This window comes from Lissotriton vulgaris, chromosome 2_1 (assembly GCF_964263255.1).
Source record: "Lissotriton vulgaris chromosome 2_1, aLisVul1.2, whole genome shotgun sequence".
NCBI lineage: Eukaryota > Metazoa > Chordata > Amphibia > Caudata > Salamandridae > Lissotriton > Lissotriton vulgaris.
The window spans coordinates 387,688,545-387,715,135 of NC_141687.1; the positions used below are offsets into that span (position 1 = coordinate 387,688,545).

At 43.7% G+C, this 26,591-nt stretch overlaps 1 protein-coding gene across 1 annotated transcript in view; it reads left to right on the plus strand.

The window, feature by feature from the left end:
* The window catches only part of AOX1 (aldehyde oxidase 1), a 504,603-nt gene that overhangs the window by 279,198 nt on the left and 198,814 nt on the right, over positions 1-26,591 (plus strand). The window contains exons 23-26 of the mRNA XM_086955224.1: positions 6,298-6,385; positions 7,147-7,233; positions 9,844-10,035; positions 21,042-21,269. Coding sequence (XP_086811350.1) covers positions 6,298-6,385; positions 7,147-7,233; positions 9,844-10,035; positions 21,042-21,269 — 595 coding nt within the window. The remainder of the gene's footprint in view (positions 1-6,297; positions 6,386-7,146; positions 7,234-9,843; positions 10,036-21,041; positions 21,270-26,591) is intronic.

Sequence of the window (26,591 nt, forward strand, 5' to 3'; positions counted from 1 at the left end):
GTAGGGGGATCGTAGGATGAGGCTAGGTGTGCCACTTCCTGAGAGGAAAGTGAGGTAGTGGCTCTTCTCGGTCTTTCGTATAGATTATCAATTCCCTTACGAAGCATGCACGATTGACTGAGTGAAATATCTATCTATTGTTTCCACAACTCTGAAGATACGTTTTATCTTGGGGAAACAAAGTTGTCATGTTTATGCGGTTGTCAGAGACTAATCCCTTCTTGTGAATTCGAGAACGTTTCTAGTGACCTCTGAGCTAGCTGGCAAACACAATTAAGTCTAGTATATTCGATAGAGACCTATATATAAGCATAAGCGATTTGGCCCAAATAAATATACTGTAAGCATGGGCGAATTTTGCGAATCTCGCGTTCGCGAATTTTGCGGATTTGCGAACTCGCAATCCGCAAAATCCGCGAATTCTCGCGAATTTGCGGATTTTTTTTTTTGTGTTTGCGCTGGTTTCTGCCAGTTCGCGAGGGTTTTGTACAATGTCGCAAATTGCGAACTTACCTGTCGGGTCGCAAGTTTCGCGAACTTGTTGTTTCTACGTGTCCAGCCTGTTTGGGACACTCTTCTTCATCACTGCCACTCTCTGTCACCACTGCCACTCTCTGACTACTCATGCCACCCTCTGGCCCACCCATGCCACCCTCTGTTTCATCACAGCACCCTCTGGTTGTCCAGTCAGTGTACATTATTGTGGCAACGCAAGCACACCTTCCCTGCCTCAAGTGACCTGAATTAATTTGGGGCTGATTAATGTGTCACAGAATATTTTTTTAGCTGGCACCTGCTTCCTTAGTGCTTCCTGATTAGTGATCTTTTGCACTTGCTAAGTGCTTTCATTGTTGCAAAATTAGTTACAACACCTGCCCTGCCCCAACTGACAATAATGAATTAGGGGCTGATTAATGGATTTGAACTTCCAGCCTGGCTCCTGCTTGTCTCCCTTAGCTGTAATTCAGGACCTTTGTGGCATATGTGTAACTATTCTGAGGTTCAGAGCAGGGTCACATAATAGTTGCAACTGGCAACTGAACTCTGGAGGGGCCCCTCAGGAAGCACTACAGGAAATGGCTACTAATGATGAGCCTGAACTTTTGAACCTGGTAAGTAGTTTCAGTTTTGCTCGTATTTCTGCAATTTTGCACTTATTCGCGGGGCGCGAAGTTGTACTGGGAAGCCGTGAACTCACGCGAACAGTGCGAGCAAAATCCGCTGCTCGCGGATTTGCGGATTTTGCGGGAGATTCGCGAATCTCGCGGATTGCGAATTTACCGAAAATCCGCAAAATCCGCGAGCGAAACGAATTTTCCACCCATGCTTAATATACTGACAATGTGGTGTGCAGATCATCATGTGGATCTGCCAAGAAAGCAGAACAGAGCAGCCATGTCGTAACGAGGCACAGAAAAATAGATAATGTAACTCTACCGGAGAGAAGGGCGGCGTTGAATTTAAGGAAGGCACAAAATGGCTGCACGTCACGTAAAGAAGCCCAAGCCAAAATGGATCCGACGTTGGTGTGCTGAGCAGGATAGTAGTTGTTAGGTAACGGTGCGCCTGAACGTTCGATCAGCTGAAGTTGCGGACGATGCGTAAACAGCTGAGGTTTCTAGGTGATGCTCGCAGGGATATGAGACATGCACAAGAGCAACAAACAACTCATCAGTGAAAATGGCAAATAAATAAATTAAGAGCACCTTTCAATAATCGCCAAGACATCCGGGACCAAAGTCATCTGGCGGCTGAATGTCCATGACAAAATACCTGACGAGAAAAAGGGCAGATAAGAAAGGTGTGAATTCTCTCGCGCTGTCGAAGGACAGAAGTAGGAAATTGTTGCCAAAATGTTCAAGTGGAAATAAAGGAATGAAGCGAAGTGTCAGCTCCAACAAGGTAAGTTTATTTGTGGCCTTTGCAAGACGGGATCCCAGCCTTCTGGCTCCAGCAACCACCTCTTCGAGAATGCCGCCCGCACCAGGAATTTGGGAGAATTCCAAGAACGCTACGACAGCCCGCGAGACACAGCAGCGAGAGAGCACCAGGTAAGAAAACCCATCACAACACTCAGCTGCTCCTCCTTTCCTGATACCTCTGCTGCTCTCTGCGGGCACGCTGTGGACTGTCTTAGTGCTTTTCCATTTGCCTGTGGGCTTTGAGCTTTGTTTGACCCACTGTCCCTGGGGGTTTCTGTAGTGAGTTTAAGTGTTTTGCAGGTGCCTCCGAGTTTCCGGATGTGGTTCTTTGGAGCTTGACCGAATGGTGATTTTGTTTATTTATTTTAGGTGTGAAAATGGGGAAGAAATTGGAACTCTTGTGAGCCCTTGGGCAGTTGGTTTGATTTCAGGTGCTTGTTTCGACTTTAACGCTTCTTTTTTCTTTTCCTCTTGGAGAGTAGTCTGTCATCTCCACTGGTAGACTGGTTACTTTCGGATGGGTGTTATTGGTGTTCTTTGAAATGACATCTGTGTACGAGACATTAAGGAGAGAAGAATACAAATCAAAAGAAGAAGCGATTGAAAGTGGTAGAAACAAGGGCAAAGATAGGGCCATAATTGCATTATATAGTCATCTTGCTATGCAATAAAATTGTCCATGCAAATCTAAGTACTGTGCATTTTTCTGTATGCTAAGTTAACGGACCACTCTACACAATATGAACTCCAACACACACAGAGCCCAATGAAGCTCACCACCATTATCGAGGAACCCCAGATCGATCTCCAGAGCCCCAGTCTAAAATGGCTATGTGCGTCGTGATTCAACCAGGAAACCCAATAGGATGAGGGCACATGATGAGGCGGACTGCATTAATAATAGGAAAAACAAGCATTGGCAAACAGAATACGTAGTGCCTATGCAAGACCTATTGGCTTTTCCAATGTGTTTTATCCATAATGGACACCAGCATGGCTCCTGGTGAGCATGGCTAAAAGTTAGTGGCATAGAGGAGAATGGCATTGAGTTGAGTGTCCTGGAGTAGAGTGGTGTTGAGTGTAGGGAAATAGAGTGTTGTGGAGGGAGTAGAGTAGAGTGGAGTGCAAGGGTATACAGTGGAGTGGCATAGAGGGTTGTAGAGTGGCATAGAGTGTCGTAAAGTGAAGTTGAATAGAGTGTTTTATAGTGGTTTAAATTGGCATGGATCAGAGTGTCATGACCTAGAGTGGAGTAGATTGCCATAGAGTGGAGTGGATTGTCATAGAATAGGGTAGCATAGAGTGTCATGGAGCCGTGTAGAGTATCATGGAGTGGAGTGGAGTGTCCTAGAGTGGTGTAGAGAGTTGTGGAGTGGTATAGAGTGGTGTGGAGTGAGGAGGGAGTAGGGTAGAGTGGAAAGATGTATAGATGAGGGGCACAGAGTGGAGTGGGGTTGTGGAATTTGAGTACAGTAGAAGAGTGTTGTGGAGTAGATTGGCATATAGTGTTGTGGAGTGTCATTGAGGAAGAAGAATGTCGTACAGTGGAGTAGAATGGAGGGGCTTAGAGTGAGGGGGCACAGAGTGGCGTTGAGTGTTGTGGAGTGCCATACAGACTCGCACAGTGGAGTACAGTGACGTAGGGTGACATAGAATGGAGCAAAGGGGCATGGCATGGTAAAGAGGGAGTTGCGTAGAGTGGGATAGAGTGGAGTATATTGTCATAGAGTGGAGTACCATAAAGTGGAGTAGAGTGTCATGGAGTTGAGTAGAGAGTTGTAGAGTGGAGTGGCATAGATTGGGGTACAATGTCAGAGTGGAGTGTCGTGAAGTGGAGCAGAACGGCATAGTGGATTAGCGTGTCATAGAGTCGAGTTGAATGGAGTGCAATGGCATAGAGGAAGTTGCATGGAGTAGAGTGGCATGTAGTGGAGCAGAGTGGAGTGAAATAGAATAGAGTAGATTGTCGTAGACTGGTGGGCCGTAGGGTAGAGTGTCGTAGAGTGGCATAGAGTGGACTATCACAACTCCACCACACCTCACTCTTCACATCAGCAAAACAAATTACTGAACTCCAGTAAAGAGCCCCCCCTGCGGGGCCCAGGGAGCACTGCAGCACTGGCCCAGCGAGGGGCTGCCCGATGATGTAGCATGACACCCCTTGGGGTGCCTGAGGGCCCTTGCTCCTTGGGAAGCAGATTCCCTGATCTGCCTCAGCAGGTAGCTCTCAACCTTTTCCTTCTCTTCTCTCTTCTGCTGGAAACAGCATACCTTTCTTAAGGCACAGTCCCGGGCAGACCTGGTGGGGGTGTAACAATGGTATGAGAGTTTGGTTTGGATCACAATTGCAACGGTCGACACCAGTGTACGGTTGAAAGTTTTTTTTTAATAAAGCAACAATTAAATCTAAACAAATAGCCAGCCGACACGTGTTTCGTCACCAGGAGTAGTCCTGTGGCTCTTCAGGACTGGGGAGGATACAAAATATGGGTTGAGGGAAAAGTCGGGAAGCCTTTGGAAATTCTAGCCGTTGACAAATTACTGGGGTGAAGAGAGGGAGGTTGGAGGGTAATAACGAAAACCATCCCCGTTGTTGTATTCCTGGCACATGGAGTCTCTCACATCCGTCCCATTACCTTTTCGTTATTACCCTTCAACCTCCCTCTCTTCACCCCCCCTACCCATAACCCAGTTCTTTCTCTCCAAAGTCTCTGTCGCTTAGGCACACTTTGATTTGACACAACATAATTACCGCAATCACAGTATCTATGTCTTTTGGCGCCTATTAACCCATGAATTTCTTTGTAGAATTTGCTCTAGTGGTTCTCTTCAGTCATTAACGTACCGTCTCAGATCGAGCACATGACACCCACAATGTCACTTGTGCCCACAAATGCTCACATTACTGTACTCTGTCACGCTACTGTTTTTACTGCTAATTTTTCATGACGTTTTTGCCATGAGAGCTGCACATGCACCAAATTCACCAATCACCCCGCCTTGTTTCAATCACGCAAACTCCGCCGGCACCTAGGGTGATCCCCTACCCTTGTCCCCCAAGTAATTTGCCAAGGGCTACATTTCCCAAATGTTTCCAGACTTTTCCCTCACCCCATGTTTTGTATCCTCCCCAGCCCTGAAGAGTCACAAGACTACTCCTAGTGACGAAACACGTGTCGGCTGGCTATTTGTTTCAATTCAGTCGTTGCTTTATTAAAAAACACTTTTCAACCGTACACTGATGTTGATTGTTGCAATTGTGATCAAACGAGACTCTCATACCATTGTCATACCATTGTTACACCCCCCACCACTTGTGCCCGGGACTGTGCCTAATTTTCCAGTGTGGGTTCCTTGACTCACACATCTCCTGGGGTTATTGGGTAACTCCCCCAGCCTGGTAGCACCATACCCAGTTGATCATAGTAGACTCTACGCCAACTGGTCTGGGCGCCATTCTTCCTGATTTCACTAAAAACCCTACACCTAGCTCTAAATGCATATCTTTCTTTGTGCATAGCCTTAGTGGGAGCGTGGATCCTGGACCTTTATATTGTTGGCAAAACACAAAGGCAATTATAAGCAATGGGTGGCATGCATTCTCATGGAATTTTCAGAATGTCACCAAGTAGTCGTTAGCACACCAGCCAGCAGTACTGTTTGGTAGGCTTCATAAAAACACTCAAAGAAAAGGCCTCTTGGTAGTTCAGATGCACTGCACTGCAAGCCTACTGGAGCCATGCCCACAAGACAGAGGGGGATAAAGAATGTAAAACGAAAGCAAGGACAGAGATAGGACCCCCATTTCTCTGTCTGCGTGCGAAATCTGATGGTTTTCATGGGAATTTTGTATACAACCTTCTAAAACGGTAACACACTTTATAACATTTTGGGCCTTTCGTCGTTAGTCGTTAGATGGGAACCTTTCAGATATAGAACATAGATGGATTACTTTTTTCATTTTTTTGAAAGTGCAGAGTCTTAAAACGGTGTAAATCGTATTAGCAGGACAAAACATCTTTTCCAATGGAAAGTGTATCCTAAACAAAAACTTCAGAGGTGCAAGCGCTTTGCAAAGGACTACAATGGAATTTAAAAAAACAGACTATTGCCTCTATGCAGACATTGTTTGTTTATTGGAGAGAGTTCTTTTTTCTTTTCAAAGAGTGTTCGAGGAGCTCTCGATTAGTTATATTCACTGGTTATAAATGTAATGAAGATGCTTATGATAGAGAATTGGCGTTACAGGGTAGAATTTGTTATCTTCATTTTTGTCCTGTTGGAAAATCTCATTGTTAAATCTAATAAATACTACCTCCTGCTTTACACTGTAATATTATTTTCTTCTGAAACAAATTTCGTGGGCCTCTTTTAGGACAGGCCGCGCAGTTCGCTGTGTTCTGGAACGTGGTGACGACATGTTGATGACAGGTGGACGGCACCCATTCCTTGGCAAATACAAGGTGAGTTCATAAGCTGAAACTGTGTTTGTAAAGAGGGATGCGATAGGAGGAAAGTAGGGTTTGCTGGAGGAGGGAACAGAGCCTTTTAGGATCGGGGTCGTCGGGATTTATTTGGTGTAGACTGCACATCAGAGGTGGGTGGACTGGGCTCTAGGACATCTGCACACTCCTTACTATGATAATCTGCTATCGGTTGAGGAAAATCGCTCATGAGTCAAGCCTTTATCTTAATGTACAGAATGAAGGAATTTGCCACCAGGTGCATGACGCAATCATTATTTTAAGGTGGTCTTGTACAAAGTGAAAGCGTCTATATCATCATAAAGAAGTGAAGGTGGCAGAGTAAGTGCCTTGTAACGATCTGCCAGACCTCGGGGTTGTACCAAGGCACATTAGACATTGATTGAGTCAGATGCATAACCAAAATGCTTGCTCGGTTGGCCTCCGCTCCTGTTCTTATGGGGGTCCAGCTTTTTCCGATCTTATGACAGTGGAACAAATGCAATGATGGTGTATCCTAGCGATAAGGTGAACATCATTGGAGCAGATCAAAAGGTTATGGTGTTTTTTTTTTCTTAATTAACAATTGTACCTGTCTGCACAATATCAGCGTCATCCCTTGACGAGCTGTGGTCCATGTTTCTTCATCTCTTTTCCTTGTAGCCCATTATAGTCCACATTATTTCCATATTCGCCATTTGGATGTGTTGATGATTCCTGAAAATAGTAAAGCTGTTTCCAACTTCTTGTGTCTTCTGCAGGTGGGATTCATGAATGACGGTAGGATTATAGCAGCGGATGTCGCCTATTACATTAATGCGGGTTGCATGCCTGAGGAATCTATTTTAGTAAGTGTTGTGGAAGCACCTGGTGCTTCTGATTCAGAGAACTGCTATCACATGATGTTTTGGTGCATTTCACTCTAATTGCTTCTTTGTTCTTATCCGATGCTTCTGATCTCTCTTGCAGTTGAGACCTACTGTGCCGCTCTACACAAAAGGTCATAATACATGTGCCCAAACTAGTGATTTTCTCTGAAGGAATCCATCTCTTTAGAATAAAGAGTGGGACAATCTCATTAATACCACAGTATTCTTCATCTCCTTACCTGAGGTATCCTGAAATTCCACAGCACCAATTAAATCTGTTCACACCTCCGGGAAAGGGATCCAGGCCACCAGAATGGATCCCCGTTCCCTCTCCTTGATAGGACAAACATAGGATGGCTTCACATTGTACTCGGTCTTTTAGATCTAACTAGACCATCATACCCTGCTCCTTAATTTCCTGGGTAATTGCCTGTGGGAGATTTTTGTGTGTTTTTCTGACAATATTTTGGGTATGGAACACGTGCTGGTGAGGCAGAAACTTCGGATTCCAACTGGCCACAGCAAGGGCTTTATTAGAGTTTGGCAGATAATATACTCTGCCACAAACTTGGCAATGTCTTGTCCACCATTAAAAAAGTGCATTATAGACTATGTTACAGTAATGCAGTGGATGGGACATACGTCATATTTGGACCCAGTATCACATCCGCCAGGCTCTAAATGAGACCCTAAGGCTGGTCTTGGTCAATGTGAAGGACTGTAGATCTGTATTTTTCTACTTAGGGCCAAAAGTACTATCCTACTTTATTGTGTTCAGTCTCTAATGTCTTTGTGGTGTGATGATGGGGTTTCACTGCCTTCATCAGCAGGAAGGGACTGATGTGATTTCGGAATTAAAGCGTCATCTCAGGGAGGAGTTCAGTCACAGACTTGAGGGTGCAGCCGCAATTGCTTGGGAAATCACTTACCTTGGCAATCCTAAACTATAGCGCATATTGCGGGAGTTACATGTTACTTCCCATAATATAAATACAAGATTGAGGACAGCAATATACATGATACTTGTCATTCTCCTCAGTATAAGCTTGCTAAATACACATTCCTGTTTCGACAATTTGCCTGCCATTGTGTAACACCAACCTGTGAGTCAGATGCTGCACAAATAAGTCTTATTTTTTCAGCCTTGGGATGGCAGCCCCTTGAAGCAAAGGAAAATAGCCATTTTAGAGCAAAATGTAGAGGGTCATTTAGACTCTAGACGATGGTAGCCTGCTATGCCTGCAGATCAGCGGTAGCCATTGCTACTTCCTTCCCAACGAAGGACCGCGGTGCTATAGAAGCACTTTTGTGAAAACTGAATGCCATATATACTGCCATTTTGTTGTGGCCTGCTAAGCATTTTATTTTTTTCTTTCAGAAACCATTTCCCCAAAAAGTTTGTTTCTGAAATGTAAAAAACCCAATGACATTATCACTCAGTGAGTTTTCTCATGGTATGTGGAGGGCAGTGTTGATTTCCCTTGAATGGTAGGAAAGATCTGCATTGGGAGATCCAATCACCTATGCATTAAGGTAACAGCCCCCTGGAGAACAAGCCACCACCAGTGAAGTTAGAGGAGGTTTGACAGGCAGATATCAGTGGCTCCTCCACCTCTTAGTTGATGAGTGCGGTACAAGTTTCGGGGGGCGGGAGATCCCTCCTGTCCCTCCAATCTCTAAACATACCCCTTAGTCTTTTCATGACATATTTGTTTCCTTAATAATGGATTCTATCTTTATAGAGTAATGCAAAAGTTATGTCATTTCAATATTGCATTCTCTCTTCATGGTTTTTTGTATCATGCAGCCCAGGTGTATATTTTCACACGGTCGAAGTAGAATGTAAATTACGTTCTATATCACTGTACAATCAATTAAGCCCTTGCCTTGACGTTTCTCATATCCATTAAATGAGAATTGCATGTTTTTGTTCGCCTCCATGTTGCACATGCTGCCAATTAAGACATGGTAAGATATATTGTGGCCCTTGAAACAGCCATTCTGTTTTAAGGACAACAACTTTGTTCTAGTGTTTTTGACCAAACACTGGTGATTGGTAGGTGATCAGCCAAATGACTCATTTTTGACAGTGGATGGGAATGCTGAGAATTTGCTATGTATATTGACTAGAGAATAACCAAGTTAGTCGGTGGTAACTTGAATCTTTTGGGAATGATCCAGATTAGGAAAAGTCCTTTGAGAGAATTCGATGAAAAAAGTCAATCTTAATTGCAAAAGCATCTAAAGGGGTAGGGAAACTGCTCATTCAAAATAGACCTTGGGTTCTGTACTGCTGCAGCTTGTGCTGGTGGAGAATCTAGAGCACAAAACCTTAATTGCTAGATATTAGAGAACAGATTTATGATAACCTATTTCTTGGATGGATACAGTTTAAGAACATTTTGGCTGAGTCTCATAGAATTCCAAAAATCATATTTGAAGATTTTTTGCAACAAAAATGTAATTGATATTGTACAGATTAGCTAAAACAAAATGCAAAAGTTCTTTTTTCCAAGTGAAAATGGTATAATATGTAATAACTGCAGATTTAATTCAATTTCATAATGGTTTCTATTTCTGTATCTTAAGGTGGTGGAAGTTGCCTTGCTGTCTATGGACCATGCCTACAAAATTCCCAACCTTCGGGTGCAAGGCTGGGCATGCAAGACAAATCTGCCATCAAACGTTGCATTCCGAGGTTTTGGGTACCCCCAGGCTGCCCTGGTCACTGAGACGTGGATAGATGCAGTTGCAACCAAATCTGGTTTACGACCAGAGAAGGTGAATACTTACGAAGTAGCCAAATAAGTAAAGAGTTATTTAAGTTTCTTTAAATTAATATTGCTTGTTTTAAATTTTCACCTTATGTGACTTTCCTACAGAGTTAGCATTAACTGGTTCACAAACAACCCTGTGAGGGCTGACTGGCGTTAAACAGTGGTATACACCAATGCTTTGTCTCCCAGCTGTACCCCAGGCCGAAGGGCTTGAAGGTGACACAGCCTTTGTAGACCTGGCACTCTTACTAGCTAAGTGGCAGATAACTAGGCGCTGGAAGTCTCCTGGGTCGCCCCAAGTGACTCACTGGCGGGAGGAGGTTGCGCAGTGGGGACTCGCTCAGTGTGGGGCAATACACAGGGAGGAGTACAGGGGGCTCTGGAAGAAACACATCTCACTTGAGTGGCATACCCTTCTAGAACAATTTAAGGCACAAAACGATGTACTGGGGGAGGAGTGATATCCGGCGATGTCCTCCCCTGCAGACATTAACCCACAATATTGCACCCTTCCCCTTTTTGGGAGAACAGCTGGGCTTCTAACAACCCTGTCTTCCCGCCTCACCGGGTCCGCCACCCTTTCTCTCCAAGTGCCCCACAATCTGGACCATTTTTCCTCTTTCTTTATACAATGGCTATTTGCATGTTTTCACATGCATTCCCACACAGGATGCTCCGTTCTTTTACGGTTAGGTAACACAGTTCATTGTTCGGTAGGAGGGACAAGTTGGGAGTTACGATTGCCTTACTTGATGTCAAAATTCTCAATTACTCATGTTGTCCAGACTATCAGATGTACCATGTGTATACTATCTGCTGTTACATTATGTACCACAGAACTGAGTGGATACTCCATGCTTTATGTCTTGTGACTGTCTAACATGTAAAAGCAATACAGTTTGTATTAAAGAACAAAAAACTGGTTCACAAAATTCTTTGTGGACATTAGGCTAAATCACTGACACCTCATCACATCAGACAACGCCTAGTACTATACCAACACCATAGAAAAAGTTGCCAACTAAAGTAGAACATTCCTCAAAATAATCAAGCACTGCATCCAACCCCTGCCCAACCTTCATATGCCACACTCCACGAACAAGTGCATCGCCATCAAGGACTTCTTCAGTTGAAGATACAGATGACCCAATAGCACATCGGCCACACCAAAACTACCTGTATTCTGACACACACTCCTCCCTGCTCCATCCCACAATGGCGGTCCTTCAATTCCTTGTCTTTCTAATACCTCTTCATCTTTTTTACTACCTCAAAGCCACCACAGTGAAGATTATGTCTTGCCCTGATCCTTCATCAAAGCCCTCTCTCGAGAATGTCTCTTAGTCCTACTCATCATTGTGAATGCCTCCCTCTCTCATGGCATCTTCCCTGAAACTATCAAGATGGTCCAAGATGACCCATGCCTACTGACATTTCTGTTTCTCTCAGCCCCAATCGGCACTGTTGATCATCACACCATCATCCACACCCTGTAGTCTTAAATGGGATTCACAGGAAATGTTCTTCGCTTATCCTTCTCCTAGCTATCCGACTGACAGCAGTTTGTTCACATGGGCACCTCTAGGCCTCAAATAATCCTGATCATCTGTGGAGCCCCTTTGCCCTCTACTCACAGCCAGCATAAAAAGTTTGCCAATATGCCAGTGACATACAGGCATATTGGCAAACTTCTCCTATGCTCCAGCCAGTCAGTGCCTCAAACAATATTTGCACCTCATCCAGACCTGAATAACCAGCACCTACCCGAAGCCTAAACCCACCAAAACAGAATTTCTGATATCCGCCAAGAACAACAAACAACAACAAGCCCAAATCACACTCAACAACATAAACCTGGACAGTTTCAAACCCTTTGCAAAGTCTCTCTGATTCTTCCAGGACACTGATCTCACCCTCAAGAATCATATTTCCAAGGAAACTAAGAAGGGCTGGAACCCGCTTTCTCTTCTAAAGAAAGTGAAACCATTCCTTCAAGAAAGTGACTTCAGAACTGACCTTCACGCCTTTATACTCTTGTATCTCGCTGGTGACAATGCCCTGTTCCACAGCCTTTCTGGCCCTCTTTAAAGATGACGTACAAGAAGCAGCACTCTTCAACCACGGCCTGAAGAATGATGACTACATCACTGCCACACTGATGGAGCTCTGCTTCCTTATCCTGTCGGCTAGGTTTGCACTTATAAAAAAACATATATACCTACTTACTACATACAACTAATGTGCACAACAAAACTGAATCTCAAAAATTGTAAATCCTGATTCACAAAATATGCTCTGAGGCTGTTTCTGAGTGTATTTTGTTCTTAACACAAGATAATAGCCACAAGTAATGCTGAATTGTCCAAAGACATAAGAGAGCTTTAATTCATGACAAATGTGGCAGTACTGCCTCCTCATACTAGTTTACCATGTAATCATAAACAATAAAAGGCCCCCCAGTCCCTCTTCCTGTTTGTTTTTTAATAGCGCAGATCAAACACAATACTGTTTTCCTGGCCGGAGGCGGGAAGACAAGTATTAATTGAAGCACATTAATGGCACCGAGGCACACACAATCCTGTTTCCTTTCTTTTAGTCTTTTTCCCTTCTTTAGTTCCCAATTAATAGTAGATGAGTCCAGTCCATCCAACCATGAACGGTACACAGTCCTCTTTTAATTCATGAACATATTCAAGTACATAATTGTTCGACAAAGCAGCAGTCGACATGTGTTTCATCTTCCTGGATTTTTTCAAGGCTGCAAAATCATATATAACCATTAATTGCACATATTTGATTGACACTGTCGAGTAGTGCCATCACCTCATGGGTGAACAATCCCAGATTCAACACACATAAATATCTAGTGTGTACATAGAATGAGGAAACCCCATAAGGAAGGGCAGTGTTTACAGCTATCACCCTATCATTTAATTTAATTTAATTGCGGGTTTATATAGCGCTAGGATCGACTCTCGGAGGAGTATCTCCGCGCTTCGACCGCTGGGGAACCCGTCCTGGCTCACCCTGAGAGATGGTCCCTAATGGTTATCTCTAAGGTGCGACCAAGCATCCCCGGCGGTCTGGGGGGGCCATTGTGAAGATGAGGCAAGCTAATGCCCAGAGTTGCCGAGTGTGGTCCCTGACTGGAGTAGGCACCGAGGCGAGAATTATCGAGCCTGCTGACCCTGGTCCACGACCCTGCCGCGTGGGGAATCGAACCCTGGTCCCGGGCCGTCCTCTGCTTACGGGTCTGCCGCCTCTAACCAGTGAGCCACACCACTCCAATCATGAATTAAAAGAGGACTGTGTACCGTTTATGTTTGGACTGGAATCATCTACTATTAATTGGGAACTTAAAAAGGGCTGTTGATTTGCACCTAAGGTGGCTGGGTGTGGGCACTACAAAAGCACCACCTACAAAACTGACTTTTTTTCTTCTTCATATTCTTCATATTTTTTGGTGTATTCACTGTCGTAAAAAAAGGGTAGATGTGCAGACATCAGCATAGCCATACTTTGTTAGGTCGTAATCATAGTATTAATTGAAGGAAGGGAGTAGGACTCGGAGTAATGCAGTTACTGCTAAGGACTTGTGACATTACCCCATCATCCCTCCCTGGCTACAACTAATAACAAATGAGAGCTCGCAAGCAAGCGCCAGTAGTTGAATACTCAACCCATGAAAGGACTTTTATTGAAAAGTAACCAATACAATCATGACATTTTTCCTATTACATCATAGAGGACAATACTTTTGAACCTAATGCACTGTTCAGTTCCACTACCAGGGGAATTCTATAGTGTTTAACAAACGTTGATGGTGATGCCCAGGTAGCTGCAACAATTGAAGTGCCCTGCAACTCCACCATAGAGGATGATATTCCCCTGCTAGACCTTCCTTGCACACCTATCGGAAGTCTGGCCCTCTGGAGTATAGGCCAATAAAAGCAGGGATATGACCCATTTGCTTACAGATGACATTTCTGGTTTATGTCTGTCTCTTGCTGGGCCAAAATTAACAAAAACTGAATCAGAAATCCGAAAAGAAGCTACACTCTCTCAGTATATAGCCAGAGTTCGTCTACCATCCAGATTTTTTAGCCAGATTTATTTCTCCAAATAAGGATAGGGACAACATTCAGGAAGGGTCATATTCTGTTCTCTGTGAAAGCTCAGATCGATCTTGGGTCTGAAAGATGTAAGAGGCCTAAAACAATACCATCTTGAAAATGAAAAACTTTACAAAAGGAATTCTTATAAGACAAAACCCCTATTCACCCAGTCTCCCAGCTGATGTAATGGTTACTAAAATGAAGATATTAAAAGTCAAAATCATTAAAGATATAGAATGTAGAAGTTGGAAAGGAGAATCCTTCAAAGCCTTCAGTTCCAACAAAATATTTCAGTAGGGGAACTGGCCTTAAAGAGAAGGGACACCAAACCATCCACATCAGAAAGATTTCCCATGAATTTCCAAAAGGCCCTGATGGCTGCACATTAGATTCTCAATGTGGATGCCCTGACAGACCCAAGCTGGACCCATCGTGAAGATATTCCAAAATTGGGATTGGACACACATTAGTGGGACCCAGGCCTTTCCTACCCCACTATGAGCTAAGTGTTCACCAATGCATAGAGCAGAATCTTAGGGTGTAGGATCTCCTAGAGGATTGGACGATAGCTGCCAAATCATCAGACAAACCCCTGTTTTCCAAGCCTATCCTCTCAATTTCCAGACCGTCAACCTGAGTTTCATCAGGGACTACGGTCTTAAGGTTGGGTAGAGAAGAGGGAAAGGATTTGTTGGTAAAGTCCATTCTTTCTATTCCCTCAGTGTCATCAGAAGAGGAAACCACGTGGAGTGGGTCCATGCTTGGAGCTATCAAGATCACTCTCCTCACTCTGACTAGGAAGGTTTGAATCGTGGGAAATGAAGGCAACACATACACAATACCCTTTACCCATCTGCATGAAAGAGCATCGACTGCCCAAACTTTTGTTTCCTTAGCTGTGAATCAAAAGATCTGAACCTTTGTATTCATCTGAAAGGCAAAACTATCTATCAGGGGAAGTCCCCAACCATGCTCTATGAAAGAAAATATGCTTCGGCGAAGAGAAAAAACCACTGAGGAGGGAATTTCCCTGCTTATCCAGCCTGACACAGTGTTGGAGACACATTGTATAGGAATCACAGAGATTGCTGCATCCTTTTGTCTGCCAAGCAAAACATCTTGTCCTTTATCTTGGCTAGGGAGCAAGATCTGTAATCCCTAGTATATGTATGTGCTGTATTATTGTCTGTTCTATTAAATACTGCTTTACCTTCTTTCCAATATGAAAAGGACCTCAATGATAGCTTCACTGCTTCCAATTCTCTCCAATTTGAAGATCTCTCCCTGAACCTGAAGAACCACTAACCATGTACCCTACCCCGACAGACTGGCATCAGTATTGTAAATTACTGATCAGGGCATGGAAAGTGGAAACCCCTTTAGCAAATTCTCCCATATTAACCACAAGTCCAAGTCTATCCCTGTCTGAAGATCTCAAGGGATCTCATCAACAAGTCCTGAGAGTTTGCTGCCAAATGTGTCAAGCTGGAGTTCATGCTCTTGTCATGGATGAACCTAGGCACAGCTCCAATAAGAGTGTGGTAGCTAGATCCCCATGGACCTGACCCTAAAAGACACATCTGGAGCCTTCTGCAACAAAATAGATTTTATATGAGTGTGGGTCTTTTCTACTGGCTTCAATAGTCCACATTCTGTTCAAAACGCTGCTGCTATGAAGCGAAGATAATACGATGGTACCAAACTTGATTTTTCTCAGTTTATTAAAAATCCTTCTTGATGGAGTATGAATGCCAATAGGGACAGCTTGTATGTGAACACCCTAAGAGATGACTTGAAACCGGAGGGTAGAGCTGTGAATTGGAGCACGTTATCCTCTATAAAGCATAGGAACCTTTTATGACGTTCCTGAATAGGAAATTGCAAGTAAGCATCCTGAGGATCTATAGCGGTGAGAATGTCTTGTGTGTTTATAATTGGAATGATAGACTGTAAAGTGACAATCTGAAAATACACAATCCTTATCCACAAATTCCCCCACTTCAAATTTAGGACTGGTCTAAAGAATACCTTCTGACGGACAAATAGAATTGAATACACTCCATTTTCTCATTCTGAACAGGGCACTTGTTTGATAGCTCTTTTGTCCAATAATGTTTGGACTCCCAACATTAAAGTTGAAAGATTCACCTTTCATAGGAGAGAATCTTTTCTTTGGAAGTCAATCTAAGATATCTATAGCAAAACCTTTCCTCACTATGATCTGGGCCCATTGATCTGTCACATCCTGCTCCCAGATTTGAAAGAATTTTTGAACCCTCAAGTGACATTTTTAGGAGCACCACCTTCTCTACTGCTTCTTCCTTCCACTTTCTCATCTAGAAGTGGCTTCTCACAGAAACCACTGGGCCCGTGGCCATTGCAGTTGCTCTAATTACATTAGAGGAGATGTCAGCCAAAACTTTGGCCTATTTCTCCATTTGCACCGATAGTTCCATGGCCATTGCTAACTTATTAAATCTCTGATTAGAAACTGAGGTGCATAAGCAGGATATGTCCCAGCTTTAACTGCCAAATTCTTCTCAGTAAATGATCTATTAAAAAAGGAGTCTACGTTGTTATGTATTTGATCTGTGGGGGCACAGTCCTCAGGATTAATTGAGGTTCTACCTATTAAAGAGCTAAGATCGCATCCATATTGCAGTTATTTGGGAGAGATTCTCCTCGTTTTAACATGTAAAGTGTCTTAAGAAACCTGGTTACTGAAACATGATCTAGCTCCTTCCACTTCCCTATCACCAGATCCTTTATTTTTCAGTCAAAAAGCAGGACCAATGTTGAGGGCTTTGTCTATTGTGGAAACAGACTCTCATCTTTGTCCTCCACTGCAAACAGTGGAAAGGGCAAGTTGGATCTGATGTGAAACAAGATGTGCACCATTTCCTTCCCTCTCACATTTTTCCCAGATGACGTAGTTGGGTCCTCTTTAAAGCTCACTTTCTCTCCATTACTGCGTACACAGTGATGTGACCGTATGCCTTCGCCTCAGGTTAAGTACAGATCACAAATTTATAAGGGACCAATAGTATTTCTTCCAAAAATCTATCTTCACCAATTCCTACATGAGGATTCTCAACCAATCCCCTTACAGAAACTGGAGCCAAATATTGATATAAAATAATTGAATAAACCCAGCCCTACAGGGCAATTCACTTATCCCCAAATGCAGAGAGCTCTGCCCTGCTTGCTGAAGTGGCACTGCTCCCAGCGCATCCATTGCTGCTCGTTCACTTGGATGCGCACCCCTGCCTCTAAGGGCAACTCAAACAGCCACAAGAGTTGGCCACCTTGCAGAATGAAAGACTCGTACTGTCCAGTGGCCTCTGACAGGAGAGCACCCATGCAGCCCCTCACAGAATTAAATATAGCTTAAACAAGCATTGGCAAAACCAACAGGCCTCGCCTTTGAGACCTCTTGGTGTTGTCAATGGTTTTTAGCCATGCTGTTCAACATGGCTAAATAAGAAAAAAAAGGCCTATGACGTGGCTGGCCACGTCATTTAGTAGGTGTAAGCACCACACATGTACACACCTACAAAAGGATGAGCCTTTTTTTCTTTGTCTTTGCTGATCCAAGTTGAATCAGCAAAATAAAAATAAAAAATATCTAAAAGCATCTTTTTTAAAGTACGGAGTATGGGGAACCAACATTGAAGGCCTGGTTGAGAAGAGCAACTCAAGGTAGAAGGGAGAAGTAGCAAAGGGGGCGTAGACAAGAGTAAGCACAATATGAAGGGTGGGAGAACACACGGTAGACCACAAATACCAAGGAGTGCAGGGAAAGTGAAGTTGACAAGGGAGACAGTTGGAAAACACATGCACTCTTGTGGAGTGCTTTACCAAAAAGAAAAAGCTAGTAGTGGAAGCATACAAGTCATCCAAACAAAGGAGATGGTAAAGAGTCTATGCTTCATGTGAGGCACAAACACTATTGATAAGCAGGGACACAGATAAGAAGGAAGCAAGCAAGAGTGATAGAAAAGCCAGCCAACGCTAAACAATGTGCATGCTAATTTCTCCTGTATTTTTCTAGTAAGCCCACAATATATCTTTCAGAACAATCTAACATCAATACAGGATCAGCGATCACACTCGGCAACTCTGGGCATTAGCTTGCCTCATCTTCACTAACGGCCCCACCAGACCGCCGGGGATGCCTGGTCTCACCCTGGAGATACCCATTAAGGGACCATCTCTCAGGGAAGCCAGGAAGGGTTTCGCAGCGGTCAAAGCGCCTTGGGACCCTCTGGGTAAGTAGTGCGCTATATAAATGCCTATACATACATACATACATACTATACAAATGGTAGGGAGTGCTACACAAGTCCACATAACATACCAAAATACCATAATATGTAGAATGTGTTTGTATTTTGTCTTTTGAATGCAAGAAACCAGTTAAAAAAGAAAATATTAAATAACATACAAACCTTAAGAGTAACAAAGCCCGACCTTGGCAAAGATTTATTCAAAATATTAAAGAGGAAAATCCATAGGAAGGAGTTATTCCCTGATTCTGTTGCCAGACTTTGAGTGAATACATCAATAGCAACGGTGGAAGACCCAGGATGTCAGTCTGACCATTTACATTTTTGTAATGCCTATGTATATGTAATTACCTGGTTGGTACTGAACTTCTTATGAGAAGAGTGCGCATGTTTTACCAGCTTATATTAATTTACAACCGTTGATATCCAGCTAGCAGCTTCGAAACTAAGCGCACAAGGTGAGGTGTTTCTCATAAAACCCAGGGGAAACTAAATTGGCACAAATGATTATCGGAGCTGGGCTTTATTTTGTAGTCTTTATAATTTAAGACGATCAACGCCAGAATCCAAAAACATAAAATATCCCTTCTTCTAGAGCCACTCCGAGCTCAGTCAAGTAGAATCGATCTTTAGACTGTCAATGCAGCAGCACCTGCTGAGACTTCTAAGCACCCTGTAAAGCCACCATTAATTACCTCGGGAAGCCAGTGCACCCCAGAAAAAGTCCTCATTTAACTCTGACTTTTTACTTCTGAGCAGGTATCGAGCAGATTCGCAAAATGACGACTTCATTGGGCATGACCTGCAATGTGTTCCTGCTTCAGTTGACTGAGTTCTTCAAAAGTAGCCTTCTTCAGACGCTGGTTATTTTGCGTTTGCTAATTTTGATTTTCTAAAAGGTGCAGCTGGAGCAGAGCATACAGAAATGAGATTGAACAGCAGTGGTACTATTCCATGTAGTAGGCTAGTTAGCGATGCCCATCCAGCACGCTAGTGAGCTTTCTATGGTACCTGTGCGGGGCACATCCTCCATTTCTGTTGCCTCTTAATTCTGGCAGCTACCTGGATTGTGCAGTATAAAATGGCTCCTCTGGATCACAGCGCTCCCACACCCTCAAAAAGACATCTTTATGTAGACAACAGGTATCCATGAAAAATATGAAGGGCAACCACAGCCGGGACCCCAAAGAAATGGTTTAAACAACATATATACAGAAATAACACAAGGGTGCTTTATTGTCAATTCTACTGATAACATGGGTTTTTCTGAGTTGTTTCAGCAAGGACTATTGTAAAGAGACCCCACAAAGTATGCATAACAGCTCTATAAATAATCCTGTGCACTGTAAGAGACCTATGGAATTACCTACAAGCAGTAGATACGCTTAACTTATGGGAAACCCTATTTGAATAACCCCCACCACTCACTGCGAGCAACGTGCTGCACTGTACACCAATGCGCCCAACCTTGGTGCACTAATGAAAGAACTAACATAGTAGAGGTTTAACTCTTGAATATTTAAGCAAAAGGAGGAACTATTTGTATTTTCTGACTGCACACGTCACTGATGAAGGCCAATTAGTCTACACCTTTTTGGGCAAGTTTCAAGAGCTTGCAATGGTCCATATCGGCCACTCACATTCTTACTCTATCAATAATTACTATTCCGATTCCAGAAACAAAGCGCTCATGTTCTCACCTTGGAAATGTATTGCTTGAAATCAAACATCTTGAGTTGTGATGCCACCTACACATATCCTGCCACACTTAGCACTTCCAACCCCCCTTCCTCTGTTGGCCAACACACCCAACGTGCAGCCACTTTCCTGCCTACAACCCAGCAACACTGAGATTGTTGGGAGGCAAGCTCTGAGCATGTCCCTCATCTGAACCCAAACAAGCCCCCTCATAATTGGACATATCATTGTGCCCTGCTGTTGACACTTGAATATCTGGACCCAACAAAGGAACCGCGTCATGACAGTCAAGGAGGAAAAACAACAACACGCCTTTCTTCCACGGATGAATGTCAACAGGTTCCTACTGAAACACCTTACTTTGTACTTCTGAGCCCCGCGTCCGTCTTTCATTGGAGTTATTTTGATAAAGTTAATCAGGATTGACGGATTCGTTAATTTAGCTTGCATTTCTATTTTTAAATGGATCTGAATACAAAATGGCATTGCCATGCATTGATTGGCATTGTGAGTTGATAGAAACGTATATTTAAAACATATGCTTTTTTTGTTATTTTCTGCGAGTGAAAAATGCATTTATTGAACTTCAAGCTTCCTTTGCATCACAATTTAAGCAAAGATTAAGAGTGGCGGAATTATCTTGAAGGTAACATTTCCTAAAAGGCGTATGCTACAGAGAGAAAAAGCCCCTACTCAGTAGGATTTTTGGAATCCTGCTTTGGTCCCATCATACGTGTAACTCAACCAATTTACTCATCTTTTACCACGGATACCTAGAGTACCCCCAGGGCACAGCTTTTGCGAAGTAGCACACAATACCCCTAGGGCCTGAGTCTTGTGCTGAGGTAAATATATAGTTAATATGTATGTAGTAAACAATGTGATCAGTTTTATCTCCCATTCTTTTGCAGATCAGAGAGATGCACTTGTATAAAGGGATCGATCGGACTCACTACAAGCAGGAGATCGATGCTCGCAATCTGGTGAAATGCTGGAACGAGTGTATACAGAAATCAGCATACCACAGTCGGCGAGAAGCTGCAGTGGAGTTTAACAGGCAAAATTACTGGAAAAAGCGAGGCCTTTCCATCATACCAATGAAATTTCCTATTGGATCTATGAAAAAGTATTTTGGCCAGGTAAGTTTTCTATAAGATTTTGAGGTAGCTGATTTCAAGTGGTGTGCATTTTTTACAGGGCTGGGCTCTCTATATCTCTATCTATACCCTGGGGGCCCGTTGCAGGCCCCCAGGGTATTGGGGGTGTGGGGTGCACAAGGGGGTACCTATGGTACCCCCCTACATTGTCATGGACAAAGTGGCAGACACTGCCCGCCACAATGCAGGGAATAGAGGATGCCACCGCCACAGTGGCATCCTAATCGCCAGTGCGGGACCGCCACACCACTGGTGGCCGGTCCCAGCACCGCTAGGGTGGTCCGCTCGCCATCCTCATCAGGCCTTTAGTGTTTGACTGATTGTATCAAACATGTCCCTTGCCACTAAGGGGATTCCCATGTGAGTCTACCATAAATAATTCAACTCTGTACTTTCAAATAGGTTTAGTTTGAGACGAAAGGCATGATGTTCCCTATTCAGAGTGACCAGTTGTAACGGCCAGGTATATTCGCCCTTTCCAGTCCTCCATCTTATACCATACATTTATCAAAAACAAGTCTTAGTTGTTTGCCCACCGATAGGAAGTATTGTGCACAGACTAGCACACTGTACAAGAACTGTTGAGAGATCTCATATAGGTAGCGTTTGAGAAATTAAATAATTTTGGATAGCAAGATGATTTTATACAAATCTATCCTGTCAAAATTGGTGATTTCTACCTTGTTTCAGTCCTTTAAGTTCCTCTTCATTGCCTCCCATAAAGGTGCTATACATAAATAGCAAGTTTTGTTTTAAGGATTAAGTGGATACCCAGGTATTTTAACACCTTCGATGCTCATGACGAGCTCAGCTCGTCATGAGGTACACCTCTCATACGAACAATGGGAATAAATCAGGGCCAGCACAGGAGGGGAATACCATCAGCATTGATGGTGTTAAACTGGTGATCTGAATGCTGACCCTGGTTTGGAAACTAATTTCTTGCCTACCCACATAAACTGGGATCAGGGTTCATTTGCTCAGTCCATCTCCAGTACCCAGCTCTCCCCAAACAATTTAGAATTTTTATCAATCTGTGCTCGATCGATCGAGGGTCATGCTTGAAGAGAGACATTTAATCTGTATATGAAGATATGCAGTACTCAATGCCCCATTCCCTTGAAAGCCCTGGACTAATGCGTCACTCCTAATCTTGGCCATCCCTGGCTGGTACAACTCCTGTGTGGGAACGGGTAAGATAGGACGCCATTAGTCCGATCCCAGACTTGCAGGTTGTTGTAAAGTATGCCAATGTAGGTTTAGAAGTGGGGGCCAAAACTAATTTTGCATGGCACTTGGCAAAGGAAGCTGAAGCAGGGGCAGTGGGAGTCAAAGCCATGTTTTAATTAGACTAGCATCAATGTACCACGAACTGGGAATTTGTATGCACAAACTAGTGCCCTCTGTGTGCGCCTGATGCAGTGGCCTCCACTCCTTCATGTCATACAGCTGTTTTGGTCCAGGTGGACCAGCGTAGGTATTACTTTAGCCAGCTAGTTTCTTTGGTTTTGCAAGAATCTTGATCTCCATATTTCAAATGGAGATTGGGTGGTAAGCTGCTCATAGTTCTGGAGGCTTCCCTGATTTCTGTAAGACCACGATAGGGGCTAAATTCTAATCATCCAGTAAGGTTCCTACTTCTTTAACATCCTCAAACATGATCTGGAGGTGTATGGTTACAAGTGATGTAATATGAATTTCAGTGAGAACACAGTTGGTCCAAGTGTCTTTCTGGATTGCACACCAATTATGGTCTACAGGAGTTCCGCCTCTGCTACAGGGAGTTCAAACATGATGAGGTGTTCACCACTCAAGGTCTGCATCAAGGGGTCCTGTATCAATGGCAATGGCTCGATCGAACAGCATCTGGCTTTTAGAGTGGTAGTTCTCTGTCAATCTACTGGCAATTGTGGTGTTGCTAGATACCAGTTTCCCAGGCAGGTCACTACTGTCAGGAATTATCCTGGTTTTAAGCCAATATAGTAGTGTGCAGGGCTGATTTTAGTACTTGTGGCGCCTGGTGCAACAGTCTTTTTTGGTGCCTCCTCCAACTCCCCCACCCCCTGATCGCCCCAGGCCTCTTCCTCGGATTCCCTCACTACCATCCAGGAAAAGGGACCCTAATCCCTCCATAGCCCCTCTCACATGCATTTCATTCATTTTAAAGTGCTGGTAAAGGCTGGCATTACTAATCCACTCAGTTAGCTACATAAAATAATGATCTGTTCTTTGCAGTAGGCATATTTACCATCTGCACTACTTTATGGTGAGTCAAAACTGCCACTAGAAAAAATTCTGATTTCTCTCTCTAGTAGGAACATTAATCACAAGAGCTATCTTGACATTTTTATTGTTGTCTGAAAACTGAACCACTTTTAAATCTTAAGTTATTGCCAAACACAGTGCCCCCCTGAGGTCAGTGTCCCCTCGCTCCAGGTCAGCGGTGCGTGCAGCCGCACCGGTTGCACCGACCTAATGCCGGCCCTGGTAGTGTGCCAGCTTTATACCTGGAATTTGTTGTTAGTCTAGCAGTGTTGAGTAGTAGTTGCTTAAGTGCCACTCTATTTGTGCCAAGCTGCCGAAGCAGTTCAGTGTATCTGGTGGGGAGTGAAACCTGCTCCAGCTTAACTAGTTTCTACGGTGGTTCCCACCAAGATGTTAGGCCTTTGACTTTTCTCAAATGACTGTCTTAAAGGCTTCCCAAAATGTGTGGGAGAAGTAAACTAAAGCCACTTTTAATTGGAAGTACATTTTAATCTTATATCTCAAATGGTCACAAATTCATCCTCCACTAGCCACCAAGTATTCAGGCATTAGATGTCAAGTTCTTCCCTCTCACCCAACCTAGACATAATTCTACCACGAGGTGGTCGGATATTTCCCTTGGAAGGATACCCATTGTTGGACTTGTCCCTCTCTTCAGGGTCACCTCTAAACGTTTATCTTCACCCCTCCTGCTTCATGAACCCGTTTTTTGTTTTTTAGGACGCTGTGCATTTTACCACTGCTAACCAGTGGTAAAGTGCTTGTACTTTCTCCTTAACACATGGTAGAATTGGCATACACCCAATATATACTTTTACTTTACATACAAGTCCCTGTACAGTCAATCTATGTGCAACCAGGGCCTGTACATTAAATGCAACTGATGTGCCTTCAGCACTTATTGTGCCACTCTGCTAAGTAGACCTTTAAAAAATCTCATACCTGTCATTACAGCCTGTTTTAAACTGCCACTTTAACCTGGCAAAAGAAACCTTTTGACAGGCCTAACCTTCATTTTTTAATACATATAAGTCCTGCCTAGAGTAGACCCTAAACACCCTTTAGAGAAGGGTGCATTATATATGAAAAGTTGGACATGTACTTTTAAGTTTTATATATCTGGTAGTAAAAAACTCAGCAATGTGCTTTCACTACAGTGAGGCTACCTCTCTCATAGGATAACATTGTATCACTTTATTACTTTTAATCAGTGATAATATTTAATTGGGAACAGGTAAAAATGTTATGTAGGCTCTCTAAATATTAGTCATTTAAAATCCTCTTGAATTGTAAAGTTGAATTTTAAGTCACAATTCTGAAAATGCCACTTTAAAAAAGTTTGCATATTCTTGCCCTAACCATTTGGTGCCCATGTCCTGGGTTACATGGCTGGATGTAGTTGGGAGTTGACCTTTGTATGTTCCTCTCAGACAGGGAGTGGCATAAAGGGGGACTAGGTGTTGCAGGCTTGGGGGGGGGGGGGTAAAGTTGTGCACAGCCACACTTACATTTCAAAGGAGCTGCCTCAAAACACTCACAAATTACTTCACATTGCTTTTTGTCACCCCAGCCATCCTGGAACCAGGGCAGGGGGGAAGTAATTTCCAGAACCATCTGTGGTGGGCTAACTCCAGACATTTACCCTACTTCAAAGCCGGCACTGGGTATACATATAGGACCCTCAGAATGACTCCTGAGTACACTCCTGGACCTTTAAATACTACAGGCGAAGGACTGCACTGCTGCCAGAGGCCTGCCCTGCTGCGTCAGGCCTTCCCTACTCTCTGAAAGGAAGACTGGACCTGATTCCTTTATCCCAGGCAGGATGACTCCAAGGGCCTGGCGGCTAACCTCCTGGTCTGAACTACAGGGACACAGCAAACACCAGAGGCCTCCTTTTAGTTGCCCAGCTGATCTGCTGCACTGGACCTAACTGGACCTGCAACTGGACCTGCCTTGATGGCCTCTGCTGTAGTGAGTTCCAGATCGCCTTGAGTTGTCTCCCCAGGTCCTGGACCCTTGCCATCAGAGAGAACTGCTCCTGGCCTAACTGAAGGTTTCTACAAATCCAGCATGGAGTACACTGCATCTTTGTGGCACAGCTCCCTGGGAACCAACACTGAGCGACACAGAGGACAACAAAGCCTCTCCACACAGCTAAAAGCTTCATTGGAACCAACGCTGAGCAACGCAAAGCCTCGACGCATAGCTTCATCTGAACTGACACGTGATGACACGACATCTCACAAGGCAGCGCAGCGCACACTGCGCACTAAAGACATACGGAATACACTTCAGCGGGCTAAACTTGGTCCATGCTTGGCCCGCATTCCATTGTATTCAGCCTGAACATGTGACTTTGTCCTGGTCCGGCATGACCAGATACCCTCAGTTAACAGTTTGAACCTTTTGGCACTACATTTTTCTAAACCTTTAAAATTCAATATCTCCAGTTCTACTGATTGGATTTTTGTCATTTTAGTCTCGTAGTGTTTCCTAAAACATATTCTGTTTTACTTTATTGGTTTGGAATTTTTCTGAGGTTGTGTTTTCACTTTATTACTGTTTGTGTACTGCATAAATACTTTACACATTGCCTTTAATTTAAGCCTGACTGCTTTTGTTCCAAGCTACCAGAGGGTTAAACAGGGATTAATTTAGTGATTTTTGTGGTCACTTTGACAAAGATTGTGGTTGTTGTTGAGAAGAGTTAACGCCCTCCTACCAATAATCTGATTTCTCACATCCGTGATAGATCAGTTACTGGTAGGAAGAAGTAATCAAGCATAGAAAAGGAACAGTGGAGTGTTGAGTAGTGTATGTAGGCCCTCTGGCCTGTGCCCTAGCACAGCAAATTTTGCATGACCCCTGTAAGGTTTCCCAATTGGAGAACTATGTGGGCCTGTTGTCCAGGTTCCATGAATATCCCATTCCTTATTGATTTCTGCATTAACGTTGCTCCTGCCTACCTATATCACCGGTATGAGCCCCACAAACAGTGTGTTGGGATCACATAGGCCATATTTCGTCAAGGATGGA